Consider the following 13,354-nt stretch of genomic DNA (forward strand, 5'->3'; position numbering starts at 1 on the left):
ACCAGTGTCTGAAGGTCCAATCACTGGGTAATTAGTATTCCTGGCTACAATTCCACAATGAGGACAAAAGAACACTCTAAGCCATAGACTGTTCTATATATACAGTCTATGCTCTAAACAACTAAAATAAAATGTTGCTGAAAAGCATAAGTGAGGGAATAATACAAAACATGTTCACTGTCAAATCACTGAACATCCTCTGGAGTTCAGTGAAATCCATCATTACAGAATTTAAGGAATACAGTATATGGCAATATGGCAAATGTGCAAATCTGCCTAGAGCAGGCTGTCACCACAAACTGAGTGACCGTTCAAGAAGAATATTGGTGGGGGAGCCCAGCAAGGCAATTGTGACAACTCTGAACGAAGGAGTCAAAAGCTTCAGCAGCTGAGATAGGGAAAAACTGCATACAACAACTATTTTTACCAGTCAAAGCTCTATGGGTGAGTGGCAAAACTCTTATCTATTTTTTCGTTCTTTTCTGAGTGTGAGGTTAACAGTATCAATGTGTCCTTGACCGAACTCAGCCAACTTTTCATAATCATCCATATGTGTGTGTGTGTGTGTATGTCTGTGTATCTGTGTGTGTGTGTGTGTGTGTGTGTGTGTGTGTGTGTGTGTGTGTCTTTGTGTGTGCACTTCCAAAGCCGCAACAAGGTCAGCTCAGCTCATTGACCCAGCACGGTCTTAGTAACCTCTGCTAACAAACAGGCCTGACACAAAAGCCTTTGGGCCCCACTGGAGATGGAGGTCGTATACACAAACAGCAAGCAGACCATGTGAAGGAAAGCTCATAGTTGATAAGTTCTGTATTAAACATGGTGCACAGAAGCATTTTTTCTGGGAGTTTTGCAGTAAATGACCTACTCTGCTCTGATGAAGGAGCTGGAGGTGTACATGTACTAACAGTCCTTAGAAGAGTGAGTCCTTAGGAGACTGAACATTAATGAATTAAGTCCTGAACACACCATGAGATGAATTTAAATATCCTTAGTACTGATTGGGTTATCTCTCAGGTGTGCAGGTGTCTGGGTTATCTCTCAAGGGTACAGGTGGCTGGGTTATCTCAGGTGTACAGGTGTCTGGGTTATCTCTCAGGTGTACCGGTGTCTATGTTGAGGGTGCGCAGCACAGTGCAGTGGGACCTACCTGGAACAGGGACGCTGAGGAGAGAGTTTGAGGTGTCCAGACCCAGGATATCAGCAGGTCTCTCTACTCGAGGAGAGCAAAACAGGAGTTTTGGGAGTGGAGGAGGTGAAGAGGTGTGGAGAGGAAGAAAAAAAGGAGAAGAGGAGAGGAGCAGAGGAGGAGAGGAGGAGGAGAAGAGGAGAGGAGCAGAGATCAGCAGTGGACAGCAATGTGGACAGTTACTAGGGCTGAAAGATTCTTAAACATCAAATGGAAATCGCAAGTTGAAATAATGCATTTAGCAAATCACAATTATAATGATCTGCATGCTAACTAAAAATATGCGGTCCACCTTAAAGCCATATTTGGAAGTAATTTGTATATCTTTCTTTGCATTTTTGAATTAGCAGATAGAACCATTCATATTCCAATGCAATCTTAAAGGTGCAGTCAGGGATTTTAGGCAATTTCAAGCCTGTAACATTTTCATATAAATATGAAATTGAAATTAATTAGCTGTCCTGCCAAAGCACAAATAGCTAGTCACACACTACACTGGCGGTCCCACACTGCATCATTAGCATCAGAAGGCTAAAGGCCACAACATGCAGTGTGTTTATGTGACACTCAAATGCACTGTTCAGGGCCCTGCTTCACATGGGGACAAAAGAACGTAGTGTTTTTCCAAGACTTTCAAGCTATTGAATTAGGCTACGATTCTATTTTAATGGGACAGAAGACATGGTTCTCTGCAGCACACGTAGCACATTCTATTTGTAGAATTGCTTAGATTAGACTAGATCACATGCAGGGGTTGAGATGAACTTTTTGGCCTACAAGCCAAAGTGGCTGGTAGATGAAAAAATTACCGGCCAGACATTTTTTTACCGGCCAAAACTAAACAATGCTTTTCATAATTATTTTGGTACTAGCCTATCATTAGTTACATTTAAATGAACGGGTCTTCCCAATGTTCCGAGGTCCAATTATTTTATAGCCTATAATCAGACAGTGATGGAGCGGCGCAAACGAATTACATTGCTCTATCTGGTCAGTAATCAAGGCTCTTTGCTATAATGACTCCTAAAAAATATGACAGTGGCAACAGGTTTTGAGTTATGAATCACATTATCATTCTGTGAGTAGTTTGTTTTCTTATTTCTGTCTCTTTAATTTGAGAGTGTGCATGCATTTGTGTGTGCAAGTCTCTTGTGGGGTATGTTTCCTGAGTGAGCATATTTTATAACCGTCTATCTAAGTGTATGTGTGTGTGTAATGGTGTTGTAGTGTTGGGATTGGAGTGGCCTTGGATAACTCTTTCTGTGTGTGTGCAAGTTTAGAGGTGTTGAGGACCCTCCAGTAGGCTTAGAGACTGCTCTCAGCGGAGTTGTAATTGGAATGTCCTGTGAGCAGACCCTTATTGTTAGTGTGTGTGTGTGTGTGTGTGTGTGTGTGTGTGTGTGTGTGTGTGTGTGTGTGTGTGTGTTTCCACCAGCAGGTTGAGAGCTGCTTTTTGCAGTGGGGTGAGGCCTGATGCACTTTGTATGTGTGTGTGCATGTGTGTGTGTGTGTGTGTGTGTGTGTGTGTGTGTGTGTGTGTGTGTGTGTGTGTGTGTGTTTAGTGGTGTTGAGGACTCACCAGCTGGTTGAGAGGTGCTCTCTGCAGTGTGGGGGGTGGCAAAGCCTGGAAGCAAATCTTCACAGGAGCTGTCACTCCCAGCATCAGCAGGCTTTTCTACAAGACGGAGAAAGGGGGGGGAGGGTTGGGGAGGCAGAGGAGAGAGAAAAAGAGTGTAGAGAAAGAGAGAAAGAGAGAGCGAGGGGAAGGAGAGAGAGAGCGAGGGGAAGGAGAGAGAGAGCGAGGGGAAGGAGAAAGGAAGAGCAGAAAGCAGAAATTAAATACCTGTAGAAAAGGTGCAAGAGCACGACCGAGCACGACTCAATAAGGTGCTCGCCAACCAAGCCGCAGCAAACACAAGGTCCCAAGTTTCTATGGCAACCTGAGCCAAAGATCTCTCATAATGGTGAAGTTGAAAAAATTAATAAATAAAAAAAAAACTCTGCATGTTCTGGATATCCATATTCACCTACCATGTGAAATTGAATCTAATCATCTGGGCTGAGTGTATGGTCTACATTCCAGTAAGGAATCAAATTGCTGTACATTTTGACCATACCCGACTCAATATGCTAACCAACTCCTGATACAGGCCGCGGTCATCTGGCCCCCTCGACTATTGTAACGGCCTTCTGGCGGCCTCCCTGATGGGGGCTGGTCCTCCCAGCCTGCATGGGGAAAACCCTTTCAAAATGTGCAGCTTAATTATTTGGTCTTCAATCAACCGTTGCACTCCTCCAAAAGCCTGGGCACATGTTGCACAAATGTTGTACCATTTCAGAAAATTAGGTATTTAAATTAATAGTATTTAAATGTAACGTTTTAATTTAAATTCATGGTTACCCATTTTAGCCAAAAAACAACCAAACATGTATAATGTAATTTATTGAAAACATTCACACATAGGTGGCTTGAGTTTAAGCAACAGCTAATGTAATGCTTTTGCACTAAGATTTAAGATAGGGGGGCTTAGCCCCCCAGGGTTGTATTTTCAGTGTAATTTTACTATTACATTAGGTATTTAAATTAATAGTAAATGTAACTTTTAATTTAAATTTACCCATTGTAAAAATTACACTGAAAATAGTCTATTAAGAGTTTGATTCCAACACGCTATATCCTCCATTGTTATGCATTTTCATTTATTTTTTTTTTTTCCAAGTAATTTCAGTGGAACTGTAATTGGGTTGTTGTTATTTGATTTATTCTTACTCAATCAAACCAACACAACTGCACTTTTATTAATATTACCTGAAATACACAATGAAATAACATGACTTATTAATGTTTTCAAAAATGGATTTATAGCATTTTGGAAAAAAGCTCTTCATATACTAGCTAGGCTATATTGTTTTCAAGACAGTATAGGCTACCCATATCTGGGAAAGTAACTATGTATTTCCAAATATCAAGAAAAACTACTTTGTGTCTCATGATTGTTTTGCATTCGTCACCTGAAGCATGCCAGTATAAATATCTATTCAAAAGCACAGTTGATCTGTGCATGCCATGATCAACTTTTGATTATTTAATATGGAAGTTTATTATTTTGGGCTGCTATTACTGTAGGTTAGAATTTCAGCCCAAAGTTGGATACCATGTAGAAATTTGCTGCAATTTCAAAACGGGATCACTCGGGAGCTTACTGTACAGAGGAATGCTTCATATCCTCGTGTTCGGTAAGGCCTGCTGTTTATTTTGATATATGGTTTGCCATGTGTTGAGTGAAGCGTTTGTGAGATATACCACCGAGAGTAAAGGGTGGAGATGGACGAAGCGCTGTGTGCAGAATGGAAATATGATGAAATGTCATGTATATCTAACATTGATTTTCTGGTGAACCGTTTATCACAGCACCTAGCCGCTATCATTGGAAAGCTCCGGTTTTGATACAGTATTATCAGTGTGATTTATGTGTGATCAGTACTATGTGAGCAATTCAACAGAGAATAATAAATGTGAACTTGGACGCATATTATTACTATATTTTTTAGGGGAGGCTTCAGCTAATGTAAGTCAATATAATGCTAATGTAATCCAGATGAAATAACCACTGGGGACGTGGAACACAGTGTGACAAAGTTTAAAATCATTTCAACAAGCGAATTGCTGTGTATGTGAACGCCGTTTCAACTTACCATCGCCCAGCTTGCCAAAGTCCTTGTTGAGCAGCTCCTCGGCGGTGAGCTTGGAGAAGTTGTCGTCTCCAAACGGGTTCCAGGCGGGCTGGTCAGAGGAGGTGGTTGAGGCGGGGCCTGGGGCAGCAGAGGCGGAGGCAACAGCAGCTGTGGGGGCGGCTGTGGCGGGGGCAACGGTGGCTGTGGCGGCAGTGGCGGGGGCAACGGTGGCTGTGGGGGCACTGGAGGGGGGGGGTCAGTGTCCTGGGCAGGCTGGTACACGCTCTGTTGAGACGACTGGGGGGAGTTGGATGGAGTGGCACTCGCTGACCTGGGGACGACATTAAAAAACACCAGTTGGAAGATTGCTGGCATTTCACATAAAGGCTAGTCATTTATAGGAAAATGGTGAGTTGTCAAGTCACATCGAATGCACCAACACAGTAGTAATTGTGTGGTAAAAGCCTACAGCTGTCACAACCTTACCAGCCAAAGAGCTACCACATGAGGATGGCATCGTGGGGTAATCTGTCATTTCAAAAGGTTCATTCAAATTCCTAATGCTTGCCTACAAAGTAGTCTCCTGTTCTACACGTAATTATTTGAATGTCCTCCTACGGGCATATGCTACCTCACAACCGCTGCACTCCCCCTTATTCTTCCCATGACTTAACTTGGCTTGAACTGGCACTTAATTATATGCAAGAAGTATTTATTGCTGTAACATGTCCTGGTCGCATTTGAACCCTTTTTGAAAGTCGCTTTGGATAAAGTCAGCCAAATGACTAAATATAAATACTTGAATGAAACTTGTTATTTACACCCCTAATGGCCGACATTAATATATGTTGTTGATCTGTATGTATCCACTCGTCTCTGTACACATTTCTCAGCCCACACAAGCACTTAAATACACATGAACATTGATCTATATGTCCTCTTCAGTACACGGGGCCCTATCATGACAGTCAAAAGCGCATAGTCACTCGTCAAAAGCTTATTCAAAATTAGTAGGATGTGTCCAGTCCACATTGGGAGGGTTTTCGTTATCAAACGTTGAGCGCATGGCGCAACAAGGTGTTCCTAGGTTTTTTAATCAGTCATGGGTGTGTTTGGGGCGTAACATCATTTAAACCAATGAGAATGACATCTGTCATTCCCTTTAACGGCGCAAAGCACGATGTCAAATAAATGCATCAGTATTTTGACTTTGAACGGCGCATTTGAAGGAGGCTGCTTGCGAGACCGTATGGAATAGTCCACTAAACCACGCCACCAAATTATTTGGTGAAGATAGTTGAGCTACAAGATCAAGATCTGTCAAAAGAGATTTCAAAAGAGTTCACTAAGTATTTAAATGTAAACATTGTCTGTTTCATATCAAATGTACTGTCACTGTGTAAAAAGTTAAGCATGGACATCTTTGAGCTCTTACACCGCTTATTATGCACTGTCTGTTCATATATAAAGCATACAAAGGATGAATACGGATCTGTGAATTCAAATATGTATCAGTATAAGTAAGTACAGTATATATACTCTTTTGATCCCGTGAGGGAAATTTGGTCTCTGCATTTACTCCAATCCGTGAATTAGTGAAACACACTCAGCACACAGTGAAGTGAAGCACACACTAATCCCGACGCAGTGAGCTGCCTGCAACAACAGCGGCGCTCGGGGAGCAGTGAAGGGTTAGGTGCCTTGCTCAAGGGCACTTCAGCCGTTCCTACTGGTCGGGGTTCGAACCGGCAAACCTCCGGTTACAAGTCCGAAGCGCTAACCAGTAGGCCTTGACTGCCCCCTAACTAAAATTTGTGTTACTAAAATTTGTGTTACTACAGACAGAAAGAAAGAAAGAAAGAATCTTTCTGAATAACAAAAGTAGAGTAGAGGAGGCTGTCATGGTAATAGAACTGGCATCTAGCTACCTGCACTTCTTAGTTTTTGGATGTGACACGTACCTTTGCTATATTGATGGTCTTCTAAACTATTATTTTGTATCCACCTGATGTGTGATTAACACACTAAATTAACGGGGTGGTCCAGTATTTGCCTGTGTATCTAGATTCATGATTGGAATATCTTCTGTCATCAGTAGATTTTTACAGCAATTTCATCGCTACATTTAACTTGCGGAGATGTGACCTACCAAAGGAGCAGTGAGCACACACACACACACACTAGGTGTCAGTGAGCCATGAACGAACACACACACACACACACACACACACACACACACACACACACACGTCGCAAGTCTTGTCCATAATATTCACAGATTTTCAACTGTTTTTCAACCTTTTTTGTGCCACGTTTTTGATACAGAAAAAAATTGAAGGGCACACCAACACATCAAAATAATTTCTAAAAACCTTTTTTTTCCAAAAAATTCTTAACAAACGGGATATACGCGAAGAATCCCCCAAAAATAGCAGACGTAATTGCACACACTTTAGGACAACTGGGACAGTTTAGCCCCTCATGACTCCAATTTAGTGAAATAGTCTACCGCTAGTCAGAACACTTAGATAACTTAATCTGGTAAGACACGGCAACAACAATTCCACTTAAATACCAGATGACAATGAAATCAAACATCAATGAGCTCTCTGGAATAAATCCATTTGCCAGCTGTTTTCCACAGAAAAAAAACAAACTGAGCATCAGGATTCGCTTGAAGCGACATTAGACAGTGAGGGTCATTGAAATATTTGCAAATGTAGGCTACTTTATTTAGTGAGGCGAGTGGGTACCTATTTTAAACCCTGTACCCTATGAACAACTTCAGCATACTTACGTCACTTATGACTTAGAACCGCTTTGTATTGCCAGCGCGAATGCAAATGAAAAACGGGTCTTGGTTAGTAGTTAGTAGAACTAATTAAGAAGTGGACTGTTTCTATAACTAAGTTCCTATAACTACTTGGTCCGAAAGAGACTATAGTCTGGTCTCCAGAGGTGGAAAGTAACGAAATACATTTACTCACGTTACTGTATTGAGTAGTTTTTCTGTGTATTTTGTATTTTTTAAGTAGTTTATAAAATCGGTATTTTAAATTTTACTTGATTACTTTTTGAGTGAAGTATTGTACTTCGCTACATCAAAAATCCCATCCGTTACTTGAGTAAAAAAAAAAAGTTAAGACTAACTGAAACAGAAAGGGAGAGAAAAAAATCGCACCCTAAACCACTAGCCTAGTGATAATGATCAGCATGTAGCCTACAACAGGACATGAATCAAGCTGACGCCATGCAGTCTTTCTGAAAGTGATGGAGATGGAGCTGGATCACGAGATGCATCAGATTAGCCTAACCTATGAAAGTGTATTTTCCGCTATTCCAATGGGTTGTCTCAGTTCGTTTTATCACCAATGATTATTATTATTATTGGAGATATTCAAGCAAACACCATGGGATTTCGTGTTTTGACGTTTGTGCTCACCTTTCTTTGGAAAGAAGTTTATTAGCAGTTGTTTCCCTTCATTTTGATGTCTCTCTTTTTCCTGTTTTGGCTTTTGTTTTTAGTAACTTGACTTGGCTTTCTTGGAGAAAGACATTGCACCAGCAGCACAACAATTAGCGGTCCACTACTAGCGACGCTCAACTCAAGTTCAAGCAGAGCTAGTAATCAAGGATCTTTGATGAAATGTTTCTTGTGTGACACCTTGGTAATGAAAAACCTTTTTATAGCCCATCAATATGTAAGCTACTAACCAAGCTTATATTAATTTGCACAGATATAAAGGATAACTACTCTCTAACTACTTCCAGCTCGTTCCTTCCCTTTCCTTGCCTTAGTGCTTTTTCTTAGCGTGTAGCGTGTGTCCCTGTGTTATTCCACTTCATTACACATGACTGATGAAAGTGTTGTGCCCCCTGTATTCCACTTTTCAAGGGCCCTTTCCTCCATTGCCCTATACTTCCCACTTTCCCCCCAGTTCGGCCCTTTAATCTGCTGAACCTTCTGCTCGTTTCCAAAATAAAAAAACTCTCTGCAACTCAACATTGGCCTACCTGCCTCAGTTGCCTGTGAGGGGCTTTTCAGTTGTGCTGGATTACTGTTCACTGCAAAGCGACCCAAGGATGAGTGCAACTAACTTTGAAAATCAACTACTGCTCAAACTTAAAGGAGAACTCCGGTGATTTTTTTTTTTTTTCTCCATTTCTCAACATCCTTATCAGGCAAGTACCTCCACTCGGTGGCCATATTGCAACACTTTTTGGGCACTACCCACACAGAAATGCGTGTGGGTAAGGCTTCACGACACCAATCTTGCTCCAGCAGCGAGATCACAACAGATGATTGGCACGATGTCTTCACAGCACACCATATGATTGGCTCAATGTATTTTACAACACACCACATGATTGGCTCAATGTATTCACATGTCAATGTTTTGCCGCGGAAGGGTTGTGATATGTGTAGACAACTGGCATATTGGCGTTACAAACTAACCCCATGCATTACTATGGAGGATTTTTTGAGTGCTGTATCTCCTCATTAGAAAGTCTCCGGTAAAACTGGTTGTTCTGGTACCCAAAAAAAAAAAGTAACTAAGTAACTTTTACTTTAAAGTACATTTTAAATGAACTACTTTTTACTTTTACTTGAGTACATTTTCAGATCGGTATTTTAACTTGTACTTGAGTAATATTTCATCAAAGTATTGGTACTTTTACTTGAGTACAATATTTTCATACTTTTTCCACCTCTGCTGGTCTCCAAACTCAATTCGTTCCACTTTGTGAAGAGAGTCTGGCCTCTCACAATTGGGAAACGTTTCCAACTCTAGCATGGTAACAGGTGTACTTACTATTTACCACAGTCACTTTCGATTTCAAAATAAGCGTCACCCCCTCTTGTTGCTGATTGGACCGTTATCCCTAGCTTGGCAATGCCCACCTAGATCTCCTTTCAGGGAGATACTAGTCTCGAACACCATAATTCATTAACGCTTACATCAGACCCAAAAAAGGTCCAACCAATCAGCGATGAGAGGGGATGAAGCTATAGTTATGAAGTCAAAAGTGGCTGTGGTAAATGGTAGTAGGAACGCCTGCAAACATCAAAAATTGCTGCCAGAAGAATGTGTACATTTGTTTACAGCAAAGGTAGGCCTACATACATTGTTTCCTGACTGTTAAAGGAGAATTCCGGTGTGATATTGACCTAAAGTGTATTGAAACATGAGACCGAGTGTAAACGTATGTCTCATAGCCCATCTCGGCTTGTCCCCTGCACTCCAAAATCTGGCGCTAGTTAGCCGATGCTACCAACAGCTTTTTCAATAGTGGTGCTTCGGCATCGGGCTAGCCATGCAAATAAATCACTGTTTTCACCCATTTACGAGGCTCAATGTATCTCCACACTTCATTGGTAGACTTCCGAGAAAATAATTCAGTGGAAATGCATGGATTCCAGTTGCTGCTACTGGAAGAAACTGGAATCCATGCATTTCCACTGAATTATTTTTGGAATCTGATCCCTTATCATACCTGTTCATTCTTACTCGTTGCTCGACTTATCGTGACTAAATTCAAGATGGCTGCAAACGTTAAACTTCGCGGAAGATACTGTCTGTATAAATCGCCTTGTAAGTAAACTACCAGTGCTTTTTCAAAGTTCTCAATGTCTCGTTTTTAAATGTCAGGGCCCTCGGAAGTCTACCAATGAAGTGTGGAGATACATTGAGCCCTCAAATGGGTGTAAAACAGTGATTTATTTTCATGGCTAGCCCGATGCGAAGCACCACTACTGAAAAAAAAGCTGTTGGTAGCATCGGCTAACTAGCCAGATTTTGGAGTGCAGGGGACAAGTCGAGATGGGCTATGAGACATACGTTCACACTCGGTATCATGTTTCAATACACTTTAGGTCAATATCACACCGGAATTCTCCTTTAAGGCTGTTTATTGTCAGTTTGTAAAGTTTAGACAAAGTAGGAAGTAACGTTAGGAATCCCTGATCAATGTGATTGGTTTGGCTGGACCAATGATTTCAATGTTAACGCAAAGTCTCCGTCCATAACCATGCTAGTTTTGGAAATGTATCCCAACTGCGAGTCCCCAGACTCTTTTTACATGAAGTGAATGAGTCTGGTTTTAACCAGGCTACGTAATCCCTTGTGTCCGAAGGAAACATTAGTGTGTTGTCAGATGCCAGACTCGTGTCTCAGTGAAATGAAAATGAATCGAGATATTAGGCGGATGGAGCCAGGCCAACAAAAGTTTCCATAAGATATCCTAAGTTGCACAGCAACGCCACTTTTACTCCAGCTCGCCTTATCACTGTGTGCAGAATTCAGCAAGCATTGGACTTTATTGAGGATGTGCTGTTGCATAGCAACAGTTTGAGTCAAACACTGCGGTGTTCACATTGTGCTACTAACCACTCTTGTGTGGCAGTTAATCGATGATGCTTCAATCTTCTACACATTTTGTGTGTGTGTGTGTGTGTGTGTGTGTGTGTGTGTGTTTTGTAACTCACTTGGACTTGTTGAGGCTGGCCTCAGCGGCTGCAGCCTGCAGCTGCTGAGTGGACGAGCTGGCCGGCACACCGAACAAGGCACTGTGGGTCACGTCACTAAGGATACGCCTGTGGCCCCCCCGCTGGGCAGAGCATGGGGATGAGGGGGGGGTCTGGGACTGACCCACCGCAGCCTATGGGTGAGAGAGAGAGAGAAAGAAAGAGTTAGATGGGAGAGAATGAGAGAGAAAGAGAGTTAGATGGAGAGAGAATGAGAGAGAGAGAAAGAAAGAGTTAGATGGAGAGAATGAGAGAGAAAGTTAGATGGAGAGAATGAGAGAAAGAAAGAGTTAGATGGAGAGAGAATGAGAGGGAGAAAGTTAGATGGAGAGAGAATGAGAGAGAGAGAAAGAGTTAGATGGAGACAGAATGAGAGAGAGAGAATGAGAGAATGAAAGAGTTAGATGGAGAGTAATAGAGGACATGAGGAGAGAAAGTAAGAGGACAAATATACAGATGCGAGTTAAATGGAGAGAAGACAGAGAGATGGACAGAAAGAGTCAGATGCAGAGAGAATGACAGAGTGAGTGTGAAAGAGAGAGAAAGAGAGTGTGTGAGAGAGAGAAAGAGAGTGAGAGAGATGTAATGAAGTGTGAATTAAGATGAGAAGCAGCATTGTGGGGATGTGATGGGGTGGGGTAGGCCAAAGGATAGCACAACTCCTGAAACAATACATCAACTAATTGTCAACTACTAAATTAATTAACAATATTTTTTTGGTAATTGTTTTGAGTAATTGTTTAGGGAAAGAAATCAAACTCCTTAAAATGTTCTGCTTTACTTGCTACTCTGTAAACTAAAAACAAGGCATCTGACATTTTATGGACTGAACAACTAAACAATTACTCAAAGAAATAGTCGACAGATTAATCAATTATGAAAACAATCGTTAGTTGCAGTCCCAATAACAGCACAATAAAGAAAGCATATCAATTCAGTGAATACATATTAATGAGAAATTAAGAAAAAAGGAAAGAAAATGCAAAATGGTGAAAATATTCAAATTAACCTTCACACACACACACACACACACACACTCATTATGGACAAAAATAACAAACAAACAAACAAACCAAGACAACAAACATAAACACAAACACAAGAGCAGAAATGAAAATGAGACAAAAATGGAACAAACAATGTTGGCAAAGGGGATCATAATTAATGGCGGGGTTTGATGAGGGGTTTGGAGTAAGTTTGGCACAGAGGCGTTACCGTCTCCTCAGCCTCTTCCTGATTGGCCAGAGCTTGTGCCGCTGCTTGAGGACTGGCTGTTTGCTGGGAAGGGGGCGGGACTTGCTGGGAAGCTGCTGCTATTGGCTGCTGCTGCTGTCCTGCAGTGGCTGGAGCCGATGCTATTGGCTGCTGAGCAGCAGTGGGCTGGGCAGAAGGAGCCTGCTGTTGTTTACGGCGCGCGCTGCGAGCCGGGGCTGTGGGCGGGGCAGGGCTGGACGGTGGTTGGACAGCCGCTTTCTGAGGGACGGGACTTGCTGCCGCAGGGAGCGTAGCTTGCAGCACAGCTGCAGCTGGCTGGAGAGACAAGTGACGTCACAAGGTGGGAGGGGCCACTGCAGCCACAGCCAATCACACTTTGTGTTTACTCTGTTCTTGTGAGAACTCAGCATTCACACTTACAAATTAAATATTCACATGAGAACTCAGCATTCACACTTACAAATGAAATATTCACATGAGAATTCAGCATTCACACTTACAAATGAAATATTCACATGAGAAACTTTCCATGGCAACAAATCAAACCAAAAGAGTGTGCAGTGTTCATGCCCATCAAAGTGTTTGTTTATACAGACACAAATAACAACAGAAAAACATTTCAAAGAAATAGACACAAGTATTTGTATAACATTGGGATAAATAGCCAATGCCAAGAGCAGGCTGCCAACTCTTTGGAGTTCCCAGATTGAAAACTCAAGACTGACAGCTCAAGGCTGGACAGTCTCTTC

General features: G+C 41.9%; 1 protein-coding gene across 1 annotated transcript in view; it reads right to left on the reverse strand.

The window, feature by feature from the left end:
* Positions 1–13,354, reverse strand: part of LOC125304240 (AP2-associated protein kinase 1-like) — a 60,009-nt gene that overhangs the window by 15,045 nt on the left and 31,610 nt on the right. The window contains 6 exon segments of the mRNA XM_048258326.1: positions 1,151–1,213; positions 2,769–2,864; positions 4,886–5,111; positions 5,114–5,195; positions 11,352–11,524; positions 12,606–12,920. Of these exon segments, the coding sequence (XP_048114283.1) occupies positions 1,151–1,213; positions 2,769–2,864; positions 4,886–5,111; positions 5,114–5,195; positions 11,352–11,524; positions 12,606–12,920 (955 nt within the window).

This window comes from Alosa alosa, chromosome 12, assembly GCF_017589495.1.
Source record: "Alosa alosa isolate M-15738 ecotype Scorff River chromosome 12, AALO_Geno_1.1, whole genome shotgun sequence".
In the NCBI taxonomy this organism is placed as follows: Eukaryota; Metazoa; Chordata; class Actinopteri; order Clupeiformes; family Clupeidae; genus Alosa; species Alosa alosa.